At 37.8% G+C, this 24,485-nt stretch overlaps 1 protein-coding gene across 4 annotated transcripts in view; it reads right to left on the bottom strand.

Annotated features, from left to right (window-relative positions):
• The window catches only part of AGBL4 (AGBL carboxypeptidase 4), a 1,218,758-nt gene extending 1,194,828 nt beyond the window's left edge, over nt 1-23,930 (bottom strand). Inside the window, exon 1 of one of the 4 annotated variants that reach the window (XM_023636827.2) lies at nt 23,614-23,930. In XM_023636827.2, the coding sequence (XP_023492595.1) occupies nt 23,614-23,647 (34 nt within the window). In that variant the 5' untranslated portion in view covers nt 23,648-23,930. The remainder of the gene's footprint in view (nt 1-23,613) is intronic. The other 3 variants (XM_070260014.1, XM_023636828.2, XM_014737468.3) reach the window with 3 other exon arrangements.
• Nucleotides 23,931-24,485: the final 555 nt, after the last annotated feature.

Here is a 24,485-nt window from a genome sequence, read left to right as displayed (position 1 = left end):
TTCGGCGGCCTGGGGTTCGTTGGTTCAGATCCCGGGTGCGGACCTACAGACTGCTTCACAAGCCATGCTGTGGCAGGCATCCCACATATAAAAAGTAGAGGAAGATGGGCAAGGATGTTAGCTCAGTGCTAATCTTCCTCAAAAAAAAAAAAAAAAAGAGAAATATTAGCAGTGATGTTAGCCCAGGGTGAATCTTCCTCAGGAAAAATAAGAAGAAGAAGAATATAAATAAACATGGGAGTACAGCCAGAGATCACAAACAGACATTTTTGGAAAGTCTCTAACATGAAAACAAAGATAAAAAATAAAAAGGAGAAAAAAGAATGTAGAGAAATAAAAACAATATAGGGAATGAAAGAAACCGTCATTATACATATTGCATGTATGTATGTGTGTTGTGTGTATATATACATTGAGACCACCAGAGATATAAAAGAGAATATTGTGTAAATGAAACAAAAGCAGATTACGAAAGTGGATCAAAGGACAAAGGACCTTTGGATAGGAGTCTGGGGCTCAGAAAAGAAGTCTGGGATGGAACAATCACTGTACAAATAGAAACAGAAGACTAAAACTATGGATTTGATGGGATTATTCAAGAAGAGGACATGGACAAGAGAAGAGAACTAAGGGTAAAACCGTGGAGACACTAGGATAAAGAAAGAGAAGTCTCAGATAAGACTGAGAAAACACACCAGACATATGTAAGTAAAATCGTTCATTCTATCTTTCAACCAGCACTTCTTGCCAACCTGTAGTACTATTTGCTTAGAAAAGACATGTTACAGAAGCCAAGAGAGAAGTGATTCAAAGATAGAATAAATAATAGAAAAGGCCTGAGAACCTGGGATTTGGCAATTGGAAGATAATTATTGACCTCAGAGAGTGCATTTTCCTTATAGTGAAGGGTCTGGAAGCCGGACGGTGAGTTAAGGAAGGGAAGAAGTAAGGAAAAAGAAATCATGAATATAGACTATTTCGAAAGCTTAGCTATGAAGCAACAGCTAAAGTGGATACTTGTTTGAGGAATGAATTTACTGTTTGTAGATGAGAGACACTTAAGAATGCTCACATATTATGAGAAAGAGCCAGTAGATAGGGGCCTTTCAGCACACCCTTTAACAACTCATGTGTCTGCTGCTCAGCTTTTCACAAATGATTGCTTGCCTAAATTTAAATACAGCATTCATTCTTACCTACAGATGTTCACTTCTTTGAATGTCACGACCCTTGATCTTTGATACGTCTTTGATTCATTTAACAAGAACAGCTGCAAATACACCATGTTTTATAATAGTTTAAAATCAACTGTGCTGTTGATCTTCAAAAATACTATTTTCTCTATTTACAAAGGAGTACCTGAGGTTTAAAGAGGAGAAATAACTTGCCCCAAACTAGCAGACAGCAAGTTCTTGTGGAAAAAAAGAGAGAGAAAGAAAAAAAGCCTAATTTTTCCTACTGTAATGCCTTTTAAATTATACCCTACTGTTCCTCTGTCAAGGGTATTCCAGATACCATAACAAATCACTGATATCCTGGGACATATTTTTTTAACTCTTTTTATCTAGATATACATACAGAAAAGTACACCTATCATAACTATGAAGACCAATGAATTATCACAATGAACAAACTTGAATCACATTATCCACATCAAGAAATAGGACATTTCCAGAGCCCTGAAGTCATCATCTTGCCCCTTCTCAATCACGATCTCCTACTCCTCCCCAAAGGTAAATCCTGTCCTGACTTCTAACACCACAGAGTAGTTTTTCATTAACTTTTCATCAATGAAATCATATGACAAAAATTATTTTGTATCCACTTCTTTCATTCAACATTATGTTGCTTGTAGTTTGTTCATTCTCATTGCTATGGAGTAGTCCATTGTAGTAATATATAACAATTTATCCATTCATTCTACTATTGATGGATATTTGGGTTGCTCCAATTTTCAGCTGTTACAGATAACAGTGCTATCAATACTCTTGTATACGTCTTTAGGTGCACATACATACACATTTAGGAGAAGGGAATACACGTTGCAGTGGATCACAAGGTATGCAGACAGATGCTGCCAAAAATATGCTTAAACTTAAAAAGATGCTGCCAAACTATTTTCCAAGTGGTTGTACCAGTTTATACTCCCACCAGTAGTGTATGAGAGTTTTAATAGCTCCACATCTTGTGCGGTAGGTTCATTCTAAAATTATTTTGCACCAACTTGTCATACATTTTTATTTAATAGTACATTCTTTTAAAACCAAATATTTTGTAATCTTTCTTCTTTATTGAATCCTAAAGTCCCATAAATTTCTTACTAAATTTAGAGAGTGAGCTTACTTACGTGACACCAATGCCCATAGTAAACAACAAAAGGATACCTATATTCACCTCTGTACTCTAAATGTTCCTTATACCACGAGTTACCTGTTATTCTAAATCATAATCTTTCTTTTCTCTTCTCATATCTCTTTGTAAGAAAATGTTCGTGTGATACCTGGAGTCCCTATCTAACATCATCTACCCCCCAAAGTCTAAAGAAGATTTGATGCATTAGTCACTTATTCCTCTAGGAAACTACTTCCCTGCTGCTAAAGGAAATGATCTATGTACAATACAACCACTCCAGGGAAAAAACAGATCTATAAAACACATGGGCATATACTAGTGTGATTGCCAACTATATTTAATACTTTGCTATGGTTTTGTTTACACTCCATGCCGAATCATTAGAGTAACTCTAATTTTATCCACAAATGTCAAGAAGAGGCAGAAAAACAGTCTCAGTCATAAGAGTTTTTAAATTGTTCATTCCATTTTCTAAGAAACAAGCCTTTTAGCCAAGGAGCTTTGATATATTAACACTTTCACATTAGCACTATGATAACAACTATCTAAAATAGTTCTTCCACAGGCAAACCAATTCAGCAGTTTTAACAACTAAGCAGCCAAGCTGACGTATCTTTAGAGAGATGAGATTCAAGGGATCTGTTATCAGAATTCGGAAAACAAATCAAATATATTTTTCAATGCTTCAAGAAAATATGAGAAGCTATGTAAAATAGCAATGTGACAACAAATAAAATGATGATGAGCATTTTTGTGTTTGGTGTCATTCATCTAAAATTTGCCAGGCACATATTATAAGTAAGGCAACCACAAATCCAAAACTGTCCACTGAGCTCATACTCTGTTCAAATACTATACGGGTATTACGAACTTGGAGGTCATCTGATTTCTCATGATGTAACTTTTTAAAATTTGTTTGATAAATACTTAAACACTGCATTTACTATGTGCTAGGCACTGTACTAAGTGCTTTCCAAATAAACTCAATTCTTAAAATAATCTTAGATAAATAGCCATAATTTGAAGTCAGGCAGTCTAACTCAAGTTCATGTTCTTAATGACGCAAATAACTAGAAATACATGTATAAATGCAACCAAAATAACTAACTCCTTTTTTTCTTTTAAATAATAAATCTGAAGCAGCCAGCCCTGGTGGTCTAGTGGTTAAGATTCAGAGCTCTCACAGCTGTGGCCCGGGTTCAGTTTCCTGGTCAGAACCAAACCACCTGTCCAGTTGTTAAAGTGTGGCAGCTGCATGTTGCCGTGATGCTGAAAGCTATGCCACACCGGTATTTCAAATACCAGCAAGGTCATCCATCGTAAACAGCTTTCAGCAGAGCTTCCAGAATAATACAGACTAGGAAGAAGTACCTGGCCACTCACTTCCGAAAAAACTGGCCATGAAAACCCTCTGAATAGCAGCAGAGAATTGTCCGATATAGCGCCAGAAGGTGAGAGGATGGCACAAAAAGACAGCGCAGGGTTCCACTTCGCTGTCCACAGGGGCACTAGGAGTCAGAATCAACACTAACCACAACAACAAATCTGAGCTATACTTGGCCTTTTGATCATTTACCTCAGGGAAGTAGTTTCTGATCATTTATTTAAGGTAAGAAAAGTATACAGAAGACTCAAAAGCAAGAAACAGTCCTTTGCTATATACATATTTAGCTTTCTTAAAACAGTGTGTCATCAATTTTATAAATATATTAAGAGAAAATATGAAAATACATCTTTCTTTGGACAAAATGAAGCTTCTTTTAAACAGTTTAGAACTACAAAACCCAGAGAGAATAAAAATAGCTTGAACTTGGTCTCTAATTATTCTTTAATCAAGGATGCAATCTGAATCAAGTTTGTATCTACACATTTATCAAGTCTTTTCTAAGTATACTTCTCTGAGAGTACCCACAGGCAGTTTCACTGTATTCCTCATGAGGGAAAGAGGAAATAAGAGAACTGTAAGGTCATTTAGTCAATTTCCCGCTCAGGCATTTTATTTTCCCTCTATTTCCCAAGGCTTTGCAGAACTACAATAGAGGTAAGTCCTTCTCCCCTTAATGATATACAGTGTTACTGGCAAAATGAAAATATGTTGAAATTAATTTTTATTTGTTTTGGGGGGGGTTTTCTCCTGAGGAAGATTCACCCTGAGCTAACATCTGTGCCAATCTTCCTCTATTTTGTGTCTGGGTCGTTGCCACAGCATGGCTGCTGCCGAGTGGTGTAAATCCATGCCCAGGAACTGAACCCAGACCGCCAAAGCAGAGGGCACTGAACTTAACCACTAGGCAATGGGGCCCGCCCTGTTTTTGGTTTTTTAAATTGGGATATAATTGACACATAACATTGTATTCATTTTAGGTGTCCAATATAATGACTTGATATATGTATACATTGCAAAATGATTAACACAAGTTTCGTTAACATCTATTGCCACACAGTTACAGATTTTTTTCTTGAGATGATAAGTTTTAAGATCTACTCTCTTAGCGACTCTCAAAAATACAATACAGTATTGTTAACCATGCCCAACATGCTGTATGTTACATCCCTGAAGCTAATTTCCAAAAAAGGAAAGATCTGCCTGAATGAAGCAAAAGAAAGAAGGATCCAAGTCTTTGTTTTCATGATCTGATCAGATTTCCACTCATAATACTCATGCTTTCTATAACTGGTTTCATTATTAACATGAGTAATTCTAAATTAAATGCATCTAGGATCATCATACATACCAGGACAACTCAAAGAACATCTGGAAAAAACTTCGGTTCTGCAGCTATAAAAATCACTTCAATCCCAATTCTCTGTAAACTCCATCATAGTTTCTTAAAAGTACTAGTAGTAGTAACTGCAAGAGAATTGGTATCAGTACCAGACTATATTTTGTGATATGCACTCAGAAACACTTCTTTCTTGGAACCAGCCCTGTGGCTGAGTGGTTAAGTTCGTGCACTCCACTTCAGCAGCCTAGTGTTCGCACGTTCAGATCCTGGACTGAGACATGGCACCGTTTATCAGGCCATGCTGAGGCGGTGTCCCACATAGAAGAACGAGAAGGACCTACAACGAGGATATACAACTATGTACTGGGGGGCTTTGGGGAGGGGAAAAAAAGAGGAAGATTGGCAACAGATGTTAGCTCAGGGCTGATCTTCCTAAAAGACAAAAAAGTTAAAAAAAAATGCTTCTTTCTCTAGCAAGCCATAGCATCTGAAGATTCCCATTAGTGTACGTTCTTGAGTATCCAGATGACACCACAAAAATGCCTTAACGATTATACTTTACATATGTGTAGCACTACACAGTTAACCCTAGAAATAAATCTTTACTTGTGCCATTTATCATAAGAGAAAATGAGACTCAGAGATGTTACCAAAAGTGCTCAAGATCACACAGCCTAACTGTGCTACCACTCAAATCCTCAATTAAAGTCTAGTGTAAATACACCACATCAGTTCTCAAGTAGGCTCAAGGGAATAATAGATGATCGTGCATCAATATAAAATAATGGGTTAATTTCTCAGAAAACAGCACACAACAGAGCTTTGAAGGAACAGGAGATAAGATATGCGCATTTTAAATATAAAAAGGGCTGATCTTTGGGAGACCTACAGCCTGATGCCCTGCCCAAGGAGAAAGGGCTCTGATGGGACACCAATAATGAGGTATGGTCGGGCAGTCAGGAGCAATGAGGTGACAAGCCCAGGAAAGGCATGTTACATGGATAAGTAGTTTTCAGAGCTTAACCGAGGCCTGACTAGTAGTTCTATCTAGTCTGTAGTACAGGCTTAGTTGGTTCTTTTATTTCTACCAGTTGACGAGCTTGTTTCTTTTTCTCACAACACACAAAAAGAAAGGGCAGATATCTTCTCACAACTTTAGGACTTGCTCAAACAAATCCAAAAGTGACATCAATAAATTGCCTCTACTTAGACCACTTAAAGGAATATCAGAAATTCTCCTTTGTTTTAAACCAAGAGATGTTACTTGACTGATTAAAAAAAAAAGTCAACAAGCTATATGTCTATATCTTTGCTCTTTAAAAACAAAAATAAGTTCAAAGATAAAATGCCATCCAATCAGCTCTATCACACTCAAATGCTCCAGAAATTTCCAGAATATTATTTCTTCACAGTATTATCTCCTCACAGAAAGCACAGATTTCAGATCTTACAATAGTTGAACAACATAAAAATACAAGAGAGCACCTGAAGGATCAAGGCACCTTTTAATTCTTTCCTGGTGAGTATGCCTTCAAGTATATAATTTTCTATTTCTTTCTTTCCTAAAAGAGTAATTGCATGATATGCTTAGGGGGTTAGGAGTGGGAAGACAGCTAGAGATCATCTATTCAATCTGTTGCCTCTAGACATAACTGAGTTTTAAAACAAATTTATAAAACAATCCAGGCAAATTAGAAACAAATATATTATTAAATATTGGTATGATTTCTATAAGGCAACTAAGTACTAAAATGACATGCAATACCAATGTGAAGAAGACATTTGTCTTTCACATTTTGTTTTATTTTAGCTACTGCATACAGTTTTTGTCAAGGCCGAGGCTGATAGTGGTACTAATCGCAATGGCTTAAATTGTAATGTACTTAAACTCATTTGTGATCTTTCCTTCACTAGGCATGTAACCTTGGTCAAGCTATTTAACTTCTTAAGTCTCACATTCCTCATTGTAAGTATTATGATAATAATACTTTCCTCACAATAGGTATGTAAGGACTAGATAAGTTTCAGAATTTTGTGACATATAGCACATTGACTCTTGTACTAAATGAATTATGCACATGAAACTGCTGTTTGCTCTAAAGTGCTATCAAAATGGTATTATCATCATCACTGACATAGCATATTAAAGTTATATCCTCTTCACTATGAAAAAAAAAGTCTCAAATCTAAGAGTCATTTGAAAACTAAACGAAATAGCACATGTGAAAAATGTTTAGCACAAAGCAGGCTCTCAATACATGTTTGTTTAAAAATCTACAAGTGAAACTCCCATTGAAGCTAGGGAGATTTAGTACACTATCTAACCCAGACTATTACATGACTCCATTATTTACATATAATAACCTTTCATTTACAAGACAGAATATTATGTGGTATATTAAAATCATCAATTATTAATGTTTTGAGTCCAAAGACCCTCATGCAATGTTATTAGAGCCAGTATAATGTAAATTACTATTGCAGGATGCTAGTTTTAGTATATACTAAAAAACACATACATATAGGGGGCCAGCCTGGTGGCATAGTAGTTAAGTTCACGAGCTCCACTTTAGCAGCCTGGAATTCATCAGTTCAGCTCCCAGGCGCAGACCTACACATTGCTTAGGAAGCCACGATGTGGAGGCATCCCACAAACAAAATAGAGAAAGAATGGCACAGATGTTAGCTCAGCACCAATCTTCCTCAAGGAAAAAGATGAAGATTGGCAACAGATGTTAGCTCAGGGCGAATCTTCCTCACCAAAAAAAAAGGAAATATATATATATATATATACACACACACACACATATATATTGTTTTATATATATATTATTGCTTTCAATATATCTATAGAGGTAATTTTTCATGCTTGCATATATGACATAAGATCTATTCTAAAAATGAATATATTACAATCTTTACAATACTCAGAAATTTTACATATTTCAATTTTAAAATCTTTAAATAAATGATTCATTTCTATATTCAACTTACTCTTTAGACAATATATATATCTATACTTATATATTCAACCACACACACTTTCATTTTATCTCCTCTCCTGGTTCTCTCAGAGCCAAGTCTCAAAGTTCTAACTGCATCCTCATCATGTCCACATGAATATCCCATTATTACCCCTAATTCAACAGGCCTAAAATAAACCTATCCTTTTTACAACAAAATAGTTTCCTCCTTTGACTCTTCCATTTCTGTCAGTAAATTCCCAAGTTTAAAAATCCAATCTTTTTTGATCCCTTTCTCTCTCCTCTCTGGAAAGATATCATAGAGAAGCAACAGCAAAGGACTTTGGAGTCAACTGGATCGGGGTTAGTCCTGTTTCTACTTCTTACTAGTTGTGTGTCAGCTTAAGCAAGTTATTATAATCTTTCTAAACATAAGTTTCCCTGTCTACAAAAATAGTAATTCATCCCACTTACTTTACAGGATTTTATAAGGCTTAAATATAATGTACATAAGGTGCCTAATAAATAGTGAACATTCATAAATGTTAATAAAGCAACTTCTCTTCCTTGATCACATCCAGTCATCAAGAACTACAGGTCCTTATTTTGAAATGTCCCTACTGTCACAACCTTTCTCAGCCCTTCTCATTTAAATCCTCAAGTTCTGGGTCTCATCTAATTCATTATCCATCTGGTGGAATGGACACAAAAAGCCAGCCAGTCCAGAGGCCTCTTACCTGGCATACAGCACTTAGACTTCTTTCTTACTTCTCTTACCCACAGCACTTAAACTACTTTCCATCAGTCTGGAACCCAAGAATAGTTCACTCCATCCAAGTTCCTTCTGCCCACCTTCCAACACTCTCCTTCATCTCTGTGATCCTTTATGATTCCCTTAGGGTTCTCTGAGAGTAACTTTGGTAAAAATTCTCCAATGACCCCTCATCACCTACCCTTCTTAGGCCTGTCTAATCAATCTCCCATCCAATCTAGCTCCCCATGTCATCCTACCTTCTAACAATAATGTGATCTCCAGGACTGCACCTCTTATAAACTCGCTCCAGTGTTCCTATACTTTTCATTAAATGTTCCCACTACCTCCTTACTCTAAAATCTGGCTCTCCCCAGATGGCACAATTTCTCTGGCAGTCCTCTTAAGAAGAGGTTGCTCCTTTTTCTTACCCTAGACAAAAGGAAGAACAGTATTCTCAGCTCGATGTTTGCATACAGGTCATTACTATTTTATCCTTATTCAAAAATGCCTTCTCTTTGGGAGGCCAAGCCATGAAACCAAATCACCCTTTCCCTACTGACAGTGAACTGCTGTAGAATTCCTTGTCACTTCTTCACTGAGTGCCGGGAATACAATGATAAATAAGGAAAATATAACAGGAGGTTGAGTGGGACATATTGAGTTAAATAAAATACATTAAAATTAATCTCATCTTTTTTTTATATTCTAATGTGGCTACTAGCAAATTTAAAATTACACATGTGGATCACTGAGCTATAGCTTTCCATTCCAAAGTCTAGCCTTCAATGTAAAACCAAGTTAGCTGCATGTGAGTTTGGAATTTAAACGCTATTGTACCCTCCCTCTCTAGCTTTGATAGTCTCTATTCTTCTACTCAGATCTATTCTACCTTCTGGCTGTATCTATGCTACTCCTAAAAACAAGTCTACTTACTGACTTCCAAATATATCACATGCGTTTGTGCCTCTTCCTACCCAGAACATGTACCCTTTCCCTTCTCACCCAGAATAGTCTTTCCCGTTACAGAGTATAGTAGTCTTCAAAATACTTGCTGCCCTGCCCTGTGGTAGGATTATATACCCTACTCTGTCAATAGCGGGCTTGCTATAAGACTTGAACAGAAATGTGAGCAGAACGACACGTGCCATTTCCAAGGCGAAGCTTTAATAAGAACCATTGCTTCGTTCCAACATGGTCTCTTTTCCTCTTGCATGAAACCAGAGTAGCTTCTATCTGGGACACTTCTGGTTTCACGCAAGAAGAAAAGAGGCCATACAATAATTCCTTAATACCAAATATCTAGTTAGTTTTAATTTGGTTATTTCATCTATGGTTTCCCCTCCATCTCTTTTTTTTCCCCCTTGCAATTCTTCTGTTTGAAGAAAGAGATTGTTTTCCTGGATTTTGCTGCTTGTTTTCCCATGGTACAGTTCAACACATTCTTCTGTCTTCTATATATCCTATAAATGACTGGTTATAGCTAGAAGCATGATTAGATTTGGTCTCCTTTTTTTTTCAAGACTATTTCAAAAATGGTTTTATGTATTTTCATTAAGAGGCACATAATGTCAGATTGTCTCTGTTTTGTGATGTTAGCAGCCATTAAGCAATTACACATGATTCAGATTTAAATAATAATAATTCAAAACAAGAATAGACTAGAACTGCCAAAACAGTGGTACAGCTGAACTCTAGGAATTAGAAGAGGAAAAAATAACAAGACTAAACTGATCAGCAAAATTATTATGGAAATAGTGGTGCTTAAGATAGATCTTGAAGAATGGGAATGATTATGGTAAAAGGATATGACATTAGCTCGTGGAGGCTAAGTTTTATACAGTAATGATAAATGATTCAAAACTCCCAGGGGTTTACACCAACAAAAGTTTAAGTCTTACTTCTAGTACATGGCCACTGTTAGCTGTAGCGTTTATACACTTCATGTGCCCAACAAAATATATGTTAACTTGATCCATCCCATGTGACGCCAGTTTGCAACCACTGTTCTAAGAAAACTTAACATGGCATGATGGAATGAAGGGAAATTTATTCGAGCTCTTTCCTGATAGCAAGACTATTTTGTTGATAGCCGTTGAGATGAGACAACACCTTTGATGTTCCTGTTGTGTAAATAAATTATTGAAGGAAAGTTCTTTGTGGGCGGTTGTCATTTATTTCTCTCTCTCATCCCAAAACAAGGTTCCACTAAACTGTGGTAAATTAATTTGAAAGAATTGTCATAAACTTCAGCAGTAGTAGGCAAGTCAAATGGACCAAAGGTAAACGGTTTTACCTTTGGCTTATCTAGCCAGTCTATCAAAAGACTCAATGCCCCTAAGTCGATCCAGTAACTGTACTGGTTTCCTCCTCTTTATTTGAGTCCTTAATTAAGTCTGTCCTAGTTCTGACACATGGCCATGGAGATTGTTCACAGAGGAATTAATTGTGGAGGACTGGTGTGTAAGACACAGAAAAGATCAGCAGAGGCCTCTCACCATAATGCCAACACCTTTTGATTAACAGGGTATGCATTACAGCAAGGTAAGAGTCTCAAGCGTCTTATGCTCCTATTTTCTGTATGGAAGCCAAATTTAAATTTTAAAAACCTTATTTATAATAAAAATAAAGTTACATTCTCAAGACCTAAGGAAGCCAATGTGAAGGGAAATGAGAGGCTCTGCTCACAAGCTCAGGTAGACATTCCACTCACCCAATATTGCCTTATGCCTGATATAAATTGCTTCTAATCTTGCAAGGGAAAATGTACAAAACTAGGAAGTATGTACACAAAATAACTTGAATACAAGTAAGAACGTGATAAGTGTGGTTCAAACAAAGCCATATATAACTTAAACAACTTGAAATAATTGTTTATTTAAATTCCACATAACTATTTACACTTTTTCAAAATGACTAATTAAAACTTGCAAGGCAAATAGAAAGATAGCTTCAGAATTAAGAAATGCGGTGATTCCCTGCTTTACTTTTTATCAGAAGCCATTTTCTCATATTTCAGAAAACTAATACGAATAGAAAATCAACCTTAAGCCCTTTGATCTAACATGTTTAAAACTCTGCAATATTCAAAAGTCAAATTTGATTTTTAGGAATTCCACATACATAAGTATTTTTAAATTATATTTCCTAGGCTATTTCTTCTCTTTGGCACTAAATATCCATAATACTCAAGGTAGCTGGCAACAGTAAACAGCACGTCCATTTTAGACCTGAAACGCCTAAGAATCAGAGACCTCTACTGGCCTACCAGACAGATTATAGCCAAGTAACAAAACAAGAGAAAACAATAAAAAAATGGAAGAAAGAAAAGAACCAAAGATCTAGGATTTATTCAGTAGGCCATTCTCTTCTACTTAACTAGAGCAAGACAGGGGTAGGCAAAGCCTGTACCAGAAAAATCAGGAAAACTAGAGATGAAAAGTTTATAGATTTTACTAATTTCTAGTTTCTTTAAAAAAGAGAATGCATTGACACACATAAAAGATAAGGAAAAGAAAGGAGCCTGAAAAAATTAAAATCAGCAACATAAGAACATTTAGCTTGCTAGGACAGAAACAAAACGAATTTATCTATTCTCCTACTTAACCCTGTTTTTGAAAACCAATTTGATTCAAACTTCTAAACTTTCAAAGTATGTCTTCTTCAGAGCAGATACCCACAGGATAAGGATGCTTAGTCACTTTAATAATAAGAAAATTCATTCTCCCAGTTTTAAGCGGGTAGTGGCTGGCAACTTTTCATAACCTAAATGAGAATGACATTAAAATCAGCTATCTGAAGAAAATTTTACTTAGTTCTTTTCATCAGGATGACATGCACATCAATTTAAAGTTTGCTGAGAACAATTTTTTGCTAAATTCAAACCACTTTGAAAGTAAGGATGTACAAATGATAAAGAAAAATTTCTCCCTCCTCTCTTCCCCCCCAAAAAACAATTTGACCTCTAGGATACTCTAGTTCACTAATTAGTTACATTGTCTCAGAATATACAACTTCAGATTTCAATTAAAAATATATACAATACCTCAATTATCTATTGAGTTCCTCTATTGAAGAAAATCAATCAATTAAAAAGACGCTGATCTAGTCACAATATAAAAATCTCCCAGTAAAGGAAAAGATATAATCAGTGCAACATAACTTAAAATTAGTCCCAACTCTGGCAAACATTGATGAAAAGAAGGAAAATTCTCTTTCTTAGGACCTTATTAAATCAGCTTCTAGAAATTAGTAAAAAGAGTAAATTAGATCATGATTTCCTCCTCAGAATATAGGGGAAAGTTGCTTTCACGAAGTTTATATTATAATTTATATAATTTGTATTAGATATAATTTATTTTAATTGATTAATTTATATTAAATTGAAACAAAAGATCTAGTCTCTTCGGAGAAAAGAAAAAAAATTATTCACCCCCTTTATTAAATCATTTGATTCTTCATCCAGTTCTATAACATAAGTGATGCTGAACTTCAGATCAAAGACCCAACAATACTGATAAACGGAAACCAGGATAAGGCCTTTCAGTCTTTTTTTTTTTCTTTTTAATTTTTTTTTTTTTCGGATGTACATCATATTTCAAATTCTGGATACATTACATGATGTTCACCACCTGAACACTAATTATAGTGCATCCCCTCACATGTGAGCCTAATCACCCCTTTTGCCCTCCCCCTCCCCCCTTCCCCAATGGTAACCACCAGTCCAATCTCCAGTGCTATGTGTTTTTTCTTTTTTTTGTCGTTTTTATCTTCTACTTATGAGTGAGATCATATGGTATTTGACTTTCTCCCTCTGACTTATTTCACTCAGCATAATACCCTCAAGGACCATCCATGTTGTCACAAATGGCTGGATTTCGTCATTTCTTACGGCTGAGTAGTAGTCCATTGCGCATAAATACCACATCTTCTTTATCCATTCGTCCCTTGATGGGCACCTAGGTTGCTTCCAAGTCTTGGCTATTGTGTATAATGCCGCAATGAACATAGGGGTGCAAGTATCTTTATGCCTTTGTGTTTTCAAGTTCTTTGGATAAATACCCAGCAGTGAAATAGCTGGATCATATGGTAGATCTATCCTTAATTCTCTGAGGATACTCCAAACTGCTTTCCATAGTGGCTGCACCAGTTTGCACTGCCACCAGCAGTGAACAAGGGTTCCCTTCTCTCCACACCCTCTCCAACATTTGTTGTTTCCTGTCTTGTTAATTACAGCCATTCTGACCGGAGTGAGGTGATACCTCATTGTAGTTTTGATTTGCATTTCCCCGATAGCTAATGATGTTGAGCATCTTTTCATATGCCTGTTGGCCATCTGTATTTCTTCTTTGGAGAAATCTCTGTTCAAATCTTTTGCCCATTTTCTAATTGGATTGTTGGTTTTTTTGTTGTTGAGCTGTATGAGTTCTTTGTATATTTTGGATATTAACCCCTTATCTGATATATGGTTTGCAAATATCTTCTCCCAATTGTTAGGTTGTCTTTTCGTTTTGTTGATGGTTTCCTTTGCTGTGCAGAAACTTTTTAGTTTGATGTAGTCCCATTTGTTCATTTTTTCTTTTGTTTCCCTGGCCCGGTCAGACATGCGACTTGAAAATATGCTGCTCAGACCAATGTCATAGAGCATACTGCCTATGTTTTCTTTTAGAAGTCTCATGGTTTCAGGTCTTACATTCAAGTCTTTAATCCATTTTGAGTTGATTTTTGTGCATGGTGTAAGGGAATGGTCTACTTTCATTCTTTTGCATGTGGCTGTCCAGTTTCCCCAACACCATTTATTGAAGAGACTCTCCTTTCTCTATCGTATGCTCTTGGCTCCCTTGTCGAATATTAGCTGTCCATAAACGTGTGGGTTTACTTCTGGGCTTTCAATCTTGTTCCATTGATCTGTGTGTCTGTTTTTGTGCCAGTACCATGCTGTTTTGGTTACTATGGCTTTGTAGTATAATTTGAAATCGGGGAGTGTGATACCTCCAGCTTTATTCTTTTTTCTCAGGAATCCTTTGGCTATTCGGGGTCTTTTGTTGTTCCATATAAATTTTAGGATTCTTTGTCTTTTACAGGAAAGTTCAAAATATTTACAATTTTTACCAGGCTGCAAAAATTTTACTAGCACTTCTCATAATCATTATTATTCTTGTGGTGGTACACTGGTAATGACATTAATAAGATGAGAAGTTAGAGTATTACTGCTTTGGATGATATTTCCAATTTTAATTAAAATTATTTTAAGTTCTTCTTAATGTATTTATGACAGTAAGACTCGTGTCCCATTCATACACATTTATAAAATTACTCTCTTCTGGGACCTGGGGTAGCTACATGATCAATGAGGCTCTTTAAACATATATGACACTGCATGTCTCATGGAATAGAAAGCATCAATTAATCCATTGATTTGCTTAAGAGAATTTCTACTCTATCATATGTGTTACATAGACCCTTACAATTTGATTGAGTAAAGGATTAGGGTCACCATTTTAAAGATGAATAAAACTGAAGCTCAGAGAAGCACTATTACACAGAAAGTGGTAGAGTTGGAATTTTAAATCTTATCTATTTAATTCCAAAACCCATGTCCTATTTACTGTGTCATGTTGCCTAAAGAGACAGACACCTCCAAATGAGGTTTCAAATAAGCTTGTTCCATCTCCAGTTCACCAACTGTGTTTGTGTCATATTCAACCAGGACATTTTGTTTGTAAAATGTCAGAAGTTTCTCCATTTTTTCCCCTTCATTCGTGTCAATATTCTCAGCTTCCAATAGCCTAAATTCAAATATTTAAACCTAAAATTTATAGATAAAAAATGTTTTTGTTCATTTGGTCCAAAAATATTTATTAAATGCCTACTATGTAGCAAGCATGTGCTAATTGCTATTTTAGTCCCTACTATCCAGCACTAATTTACTCAATGAGTGCATAGAGATGTCTAAGATGAGAAACTTCATTAACCCCATGATTAATTAGAAACAAATGTGCATTTTTTGTTTAATACATTTGTATTAATCAAGGTATGTATTACTCTTCCTATAAGTAACAAAATTTGTTTTATTTTAAGTTCTACTCCGTGCCATCTCCTCCTATTAGAAATGAGGTTTTTATACCAGGAAATTAGCCAGGAGGCAGAGTAGAATAGTCTTATGAGTATGGACTTAGGGGCAGATAGACTTGAATTATGGTTCTGGTTCTAGTACTTATTGGTTGTGTAGCCTTAGCTACACCACTTAATCTCTCTGAACCCGAATTTTATCATACGTAAAACTGAGATAATTATACCCTCTTGCAAGAAATTTGTTAGAATTAAACAAGATAAATGTAAAATATCTGAAAGAAAGGAGGTACCCCGCAAACGACAAAAGATTGGTTTACTGAAAGAACTAACTTTGTTTTTAAAGGCCATTACTATAATATCTGATTATTTCTCCATCTCTCCATTTTTAAAACGTCTATTATTATTTACTGAATGGGAATCAGGAAATTTGGCTTATAGTTCTGGTTTCTCCTCTTGCTAGTTATGTGACCGTAGGTACGTCACTTAACCTCTAACATTCAATATAAAGATAAAAATCCACACTTCCCTTACTGTATGCTATAATCTTATGCATGTCTTTTCTACTTACCAGAGCGCAAGAATGGAAAAAAATCTGGGCTTTGGAATCAGAAAGACCTGCTTTCCAGCCACATAAGCCTGAACTAATCACTTAATCTCTCTTAAACCTACCTATATGACCTTGGATTCTTTCTTCAGATCTATTGTGAGGCAAAATGTGAGAAAGTAAAGTAAACTACAAAGAAGTTAAAAGTATAAGATAAACTGATGACCAAATAATTTAGGGGCTAGCATGCTTTGGACCTGCTCAAGTACAGATGTTATTAGATCAACCCTTTCCACCACAGCATTCCTACTTTGAAGATTTCAAATTCTTAAATGTGACCTCATTACTAACAAATACAGGATTTCTTAACCTAGGTTTCTGGGAATGGACATTATCTCATGAAGTCATTTTCAAATTTGCGTGTCTGCACATAGCATGCATTTTCACGAGAAAGAACTGTCTTCTCATCAAATATTCAAAGGGATCTATGACCCCAGAAATGTTTAAGATCCAAGGAGGAGAAAAAAGGAATATAGTCTTTAGCTCTGTTAATAGATGAGCAATACTAGCAATGTTCTGAAGAAGCTTTATTCTCTCACAATAACTTTCCTGTGTACATGTTGCTCTCTCTGCCCTCCATCCCTCTGCTACATTCTCAGTCCCTCTGCCGACAATCTTCACTGGGCTAGTTCCTTCCTATTAGTCAAGACTCAATTCATGTGTCCTTTCTCCAAGAAGCTTTACTGAACTACTACTACCACCACTCCCAGCTGTCAGGGAACATCCTCTGGCCTCAGAATTCTGTGTACAACTCTATCATCGCCTAGCTGGTGATTTTCTAACTTTATTCCTCCTCCACTAGAATGGGAACTCCTTGAAGGGAGGGACTTTGTCTAACAGATCTCTGAATTTCCAGAGTTTTGCACAACATCTGGTACTTGGTAGGTATTCAATACATATTTTTGAGTGAATAATTTTGAAAATGAGTAAGTCAACAACCTAGTAATTTCTTCCACAAAGCCATGACACAGAGATTAATACATCACAATTAGTGACTTCTAAGACTCCTGAAAAAAAGGCAAGCAACTACAGTTGTTGGCAGATTGTTTTCCCATTCCTTTCCACAAAAATCAGAATGTTTTCCATAGCATTATTAAAAGTCTTTACTTAGGAATTTCCAATCCTATATAAAAGTTTTCAATCCTAGATAAAATTCTAGGAGTCTTTTGTGTTTGATTGTTTTGTTTTCCGTCAGTTGACAGGCAAGTGCATTATTCTGAAAGCCAGTTTAGAGACTCACTGTTCACAATCAATAGTTCTCAAAAATATATGACAAATAAAAACATCTTCCTTTAGAGTTTGAAAAAAAGAGAAATTTCTTTTATGAATCCTATTAAATAAGTGGGAAATATAAAAAGTAAAAATTATCATATTCCCATATGGTGAACACCATCAATGAAATTACTGCAAGCTTTCACACTTGCAATAATTTTTTATAATCAGAAAAAGCAAATTCAGCTAAGAATGAAAATTTTTCTTAAATCCATACTAAAATTAACACCTACTCCATTGCTGAAATTTAACAATTAATAAAAATATTCTGAAACTCACATTAGACTACACTATTCTTAAATGACTCAAAGACAAAGCTATGACTTTGTTAAGAACATGTATGCAAAATAGTGACACCCTTCTGACCTTCTTAATGCATGTAGTTCTCTAGTATCTCTCATTAAAAGTGACACTGAGCCAAGATACCAAAACTGAAGCCAAATGCAACATTCATCGATATTATCAGACCTCCTTAGAAGAAACAAGCACATAAGCATCACAGAAATGAAAGGTGTCTTCTGTCCCAATACTTTTGGGATCTTTATTAAAGCTATGATTGCTGTTGTTACAAAAGATATGAAGTGACAAAAAGTAATTTGAAGTTTTAAAGATATTTTTAAAAAGGGATAAAATTATTTAAGTCCACATTCCCTTTTCCACAATTCCAAAATCCCTAAATCTCTAAAAACAGTAATTTTTTTCATAACTTTGGTGCCAAAACTAATTTGTCAGCAAAACTTAACCTAAATTGATGTAAAGCTATTTTTAACTTTTATTCAATTAGTGTGAATGTGATATTAATGTGTTTGATTACAGGATACTTTCCCGTATCCCATGGGTGTATTATGTAATCAAGAGTACATATGCTGTATTACTTTTCTATAATCAAAAAAAAATCTGAATTTTTGCATCCCAGGCTTCCAGATAAAGGACTATAATGTGGATTTCCTATTCTTTTAAAGGTGATTTTACTAGTAAGCCTTTAGGAAAAGGCACACACACATGCATTCATCAACGAAGCTACCATTTCTCCGGGGGTGTAAGACTCCCAAATTGTGCACCTTCCATCCCTTCTAATTCTCACCTGAAAAACAGGTGTTACTATCCCCAGTTTACAAATAAGGAAGCCCAACTACTAACAAAAGATAGAAAACATTATTCTCATTTCCAAGGATTTTTAAAATTTCAAGATTCTGTCTATAGATGATTTCAGATAACATAAAGTTGCGGGGGTTTTGTTTTCTTTTTCTTTTTTTTTTTTTTTTTGAGGAAGATTAGCCCTGAGCTAACATTAGCCCTGAGCTAACATCTGCCACCAATCTTCCTCTTTTCTGCTGAGCAAGATTGGCCCTCAGCTAACATCGTGCCCATCTTCCTCTACTTTATATGTTGGACGCCTGCCTCAGCATGGCTTGACAATGGGTGTATAGGTCCTCACCTAGGATTTGAACTGGTGAACCCTGAGCCACCGAAACAGAATGTGTGAACTTATCTGCTGTGCCACCAGGCCAGTCCCATAAAGTTGTTTTTTTTTTAAAGACTCATTTATTTCACAGAGAAAGTAATCAAAGTACAGGCCACTTTAACAGACTGCACTATTCTAAAATTTCTGGTCTATATGGACCTCCACAAAAGTAACAAGCTTCGCAATATAGGAAAACAAATTATTTTACCATGTAATTCAAAAAAAAGCTTTTGTTTTTTTAATGATAGCTGGAAAGGAGGGAGAAGAAGCTGAAAAACTGAAGCAGATGCAACCTAGCCTGAGACTAACACTCTTACATTTAGTTAACTATAAGGTTTCTTCATTATTATTATTATTATTAATAGTCAAATTGTTGGCGAAGAAGAAAACTTCTGATATTTATGTCGCTATTTTAAAATACCATATTTAAAAGAAGAAACTTCCTTTTGCAAATCTGACCTTCTTACAGAACTATCTGCATGCTCGAAAAAGAAGTAGAACTGTCCCTTCACTCCTTCAGGAAATCCCAAAATCCACCTCAGACAGAAACATGACCCATGACTTATAGTTCAGATAACACTTCTACATTCTCCCAAACTTGGTGTCTGCCTTTCTTCTGATAGGAAATCAATTATACAATGAAGAAAAATGGAAAAAAAAAGAATGTCTTGTATTAATCACTGTACATTTAAAGCTTGCTTTTATATGTAAAGTATATGTAATACATTCTAATTTTTTTATATTCAAGCTTCAGGGGAACTAAGGAAATATCATTTATTGGGCGCTTAGGATATATTACCTCTAGCATTCAAAATTGTCATGCAACAGGGCCGGCGCAGTGGCTAAGTGTGCACATTCCGCTTTGGTGGCCCAGGGTTCGCCGGTTCAGATCCTGGGTGCAGACATGGCACCGCTGGACAAGCCATGCTGTGGTAGGCGTCCCACATATAAAGTGGAGGAAGATGGGCACGAATGTTAGCTCAGGGCCAGCCTTCCTCAGCAAAAAGAGGAGGATTGGCGGCAGATGTTAGCTCAGGGCTAATCTTCCTCAAAAAAACAAAAATTGTCCTGCAAATATCATCGCCATTCTATAGATGAAAAAACTGAAGATCATAACATTTTAATCCAAGGTCCACATCTAAGTCACAAAAACAGGATTTAAACAAGGATCTGAGCCCAGTTCTTTCCACTTTACCTTGCTAACGTATGTTTAGCTTAGAATAATATTTCTTGTAGGGCAGGAATTTTCATCATGGCTATTATTTCTTCAGTATGTATTATGTTGCAATACAAACAGAAAGCCAAATAATGACTCTAAATAATGTTAAAATAGCCACAAAACTATAATCTTACTCTAATAATTTGCAGATATTGAACAAGTTGCTTAATTTCTCTGTGCCAAAACTTCTTCACATATTAATACCTTAGAGAGTAGTTATGGCACTAAAGTGGATTAAAACATATAAGCACTTAGTACAATGTCTGGCACATAATAAACACTCCACAAATGTTAGTTATTGCTATTGAGATGAGAAATCACCAGAGAGACATATTTTGAACCAGGTGACTCCAGCCAGCAATAGCTGGACACTTAATCCAAAGACAGGCAACCTAACACTTGCTTGTGATCTGTGACATGATCTGGTAGGTAAAGATAATGTGTGTCAATCAGATCCTCTCTATGGGAATCTGAATTAAGAAAAAAAGATTAAGCCAGTTAATAGCGACTCAGAAGTTAAATGGTTTGGCTCCTATTTCCATCAATTTTCTCTCATCAAGGTTACCCATGACGCTAAATCTGTTGCTAAATCTACTTTTTCAGCCTTCCTTTTTATATCACTTGGCAGCACTCAATCTGTTGAATATGCCATTTATCTTAAAACATTCTTTTGGTTGTCCTCTTATCTCTCTGGTTGTACCTTTTCAGTCTCTTTGGAAAGCAATGAAATATTACAGCTACTCAACACTTAATCCCAAGCCTCTTCTCCCCACACTCTTTACCCTCCCTCTAGGCAATTTCATCCACACTCATGACTTCAGCAATTATCGGTACGCTAGCTCAAACTTTTCTTGTAAATTCAACTGCTTTGTCAATCTCTCCACTTACACAGATGTCTCAAAGATACCTCAGACTCCATATATCCAAAACCAAACTTATGTTCTTCCCTTTCAAACCTAGCCAAGATCCCTTCCTATGCTCCCTATCTCTGCAATGGCACCACCGACCATCCAGTTGCACAAATTATAAAATTAGAAGTATGCCTTGATATCGCCTTCTCCCTCATCCCCATCTTTCACTAAGTCCTATAAATTTTATCTCCTAAACACTTCTCAATTCCTTCACTCCATCGCCACTGCTACCTTCTAACAGGTCTCCCTATATCCACTTTTGTATCTTCTCTACTCTCCACACTGTAGCCAGAGTTATTTTTTTTAATGATTCTAATCATGTCGCGCACCCACTTTTTAAAAGCCCTCAATGATTTCCTTTATTATTAGGATTTTTGACCAAAATTTGTATCTAGCCTATAAGGCCCTGCAAGATCTGCTTCAGTTTACCTCTTTTCTCCTCCTATTGCTGTACATGCGGCCACATTCGCCTCCTTTCAGTTCCTTAAACATAGCACACCATGTTTCCTCTTACCTTAGGGTCTTTGCCTATGGTTTCCCTCTGCCTGGACCACTCTTTGCCCTTCTCTTCATTTACTCAATCCCTTTTATATCTCAGCTAAAATATCACTTCCTCAGAGAAAGCTTCTTGAACCTCTAGACAATATCAGGTCATTCAGTTATTCATTTAACAAATATTTATCAATAAACTACTCTGTACCAGGAACAGTTCTAGATATGCGGGATTAATAAACACAACAAAGACAATTGCCTTCATGGAGCCTATATTCTAATGGAAGAAAACAAGCAATAAGCAAGAAAAATAAGAGGATTAAATAATATGTGTGAAGGCAGTAAGTCTATGGGACAGAAAAAAATGAACAAGGTAAGAGAATCACAAGCAGGGAGTTTCCAGTGCCTAACTTGGTGCGCGGCATGTAGGTGGCACTCAGTGAATATTTGTTGAGTGGATGAATGAATAAAGGAATGAGCATGTTCAAGTTACGAGGAAGCTGAAACTATAAAATGAGTAGAGGAACTACTTGATGGAAGAAACAGAGATGCCATGAAAGAAAGAGAAACCATGCGGGTCTTGTGAGAGAATGGTCTTTTGAACCATTCTTGATGGCTTCATACAGTTTCCAGTTCCAGTCACTGTATGGTCTCACCATAATCACCAGCTCCCTCCTCACCACACCCCCCAGGGCTGGATAATTCAAGTGGATCACTCTTGTAACCAAAATACCTAATCAGGACACATATACAAGACCATGTATACCACCGCCATCACCCACCACCACACATATCCCCAAAGCCTCTGCTCTTCTTCACACACACAGATATCACTTGTATTGAGCCTCCAGTTCTAGAGCCCCCAGCCCCTTTTAGGGACAAACTCCCTCCCACATACACAGGACTGTGAAAGCCCTTGCTCTCTTCTATGACCCTGTAAGACACTTACTTAGGTCACTCTCTCTGCAAGCCTGGCCATACTCACAATGGGGTTCCCTCAGGAATAGGATCCTGGACCCCCTTTCCTGTCAGTATCCCTGCACCTTAAAGACTATCTTCCACCCACATATACAGAGGCGGACATTCACCTCTTTGTGATTCTGAAGAACCTTCAAGATCACTGATCCCATATACACTCACACTCAGAATCCAGCCTCCTTTGGTAGGATTCTGAAGGACTGGGACTCTGGGTGTCCCATCTTTTGTCCTTGTAAGGACCCATACGAGGACTTGGTATACTTTCTCTGTGGCCAGGGGTGACCCTAAGGCACTACATTTCCCCAAAGCACAAATACTCGGTATATACCCCCTTCCACGGCACTGCCTGATATTAAAGTAACATTCCTCCACATACCCCTGCCTTCTCAGAATGAGACCCTCTCCCCTAAACCGTGCCACCTTAGGGAGCCTTCCCACAGTGCCACAGGATTATGCACACCCTCTCCACGACCCAGCCTACCCCACGGTCAGCCCCCATCAAAGATGCCCCTGAGGATTGGAGTTCTGTGTCTTCCCTGGGGTCCCAGACCTTTCCAGGCCATGCTCACTCGGGAGCGTGCACATTCCCCCATACACCCCTGCGCCACCGGGACTCCGAGGTCCCTGCCCGCCCCTCAGAGGGGTACGCACCTCCCTTGACCCCTGACCCCGAGGACATAGCCCCACCGCGCAAACGCCCAGGGGCGCCTCCTCAGGAGCAGGGCCATGCCCAAGTCGCCTGGCCCCTCAGGCCCAGGACAGCCGTGATGCCTCAGCGCCTCCCCTGATCGACCGCCCCCACAGACCTGCCTCAGGCGCCGTCTGGCTCCGCTCCGCCATTTTTTGTTGTCCCTCCGCCTCTGAGCCCACGCAAAAATCGCGGGGCAGTGAAGAGCAGGCGATGGGATCAGCGGGCTGACAGGAACTCCCTCAGGAGGACGCGGCGCGACGGTTGCCAGGGCAACGGGAGGCCGGCGCACTGGAGGCCGGCGCGTGGCGGGGGGTGGGGGTGGGGGCGGGCTGGAGGGAGCGTGCGTCCGCGGCCCCGCCCCCGCGCCTCGGGCACCCTCGCGGGCGGGCGGCTGCGGGGCGGGGATTCCGCGGCGCTTCTCCCCCTCGCCCCCGCCGGCGCGTCCCGGCGACTGAGCATGCTCTGCCGCCTCTCGGGCCCGGGGCCAGGTCGGCCGGGATGGCCCTCTGTTGCCGCCAACGTGGGCTCTAGAGCTGACCGCAGAGCTAGATGGGCTGGCTTTTCCGTGGTTGGTGCTCAACTTTGGGGGCCTGAGACAGGTTTCTTGGCTTCCCAACGCTTCGCTTCGCACTGTGCTTGACCCTGGCCAAAGTGCCGGATAATTTTTTGTCCTGAACTGAAATGCGCTGAGAATCAATAATGCTGTACCCGCCTCACCTCAAGCACACAGAGGTCCAACGGGATCGGGCTCCTCGTGCCTCTACAACCGCACCAGCCCCCAGCTCTAGAAAAGGCTTCTATTTTGCTGATGTGTTTCTCAGTATACCTAGGATGCCCTTTCCCATCTCTCCACTATCTTGTAAGACCAAGGTAGAACGTTACCCTTTCCTGAGCTACTCTGTCATCCCACAGTCCCCTGTGCATCCCTGTCCTGACACTTAGAAGGTTCTTTACACTATTTAGTTCTGCTTCCTCACTTGAGGGTGA

This window comes from Equus caballus, chromosome 2 (assembly GCF_041296265.1).
Source record: "Equus caballus isolate H_3958 breed thoroughbred chromosome 2, TB-T2T, whole genome shotgun sequence".
Lineage (NCBI taxonomy): Eukaryota > Metazoa > Chordata > Mammalia > Perissodactyla > Equidae > Equus > Equus caballus.
Note: the sequence above shows the minus strand (reverse complement) of the source record. Positions and strands in the feature narration are given on the sequence as shown.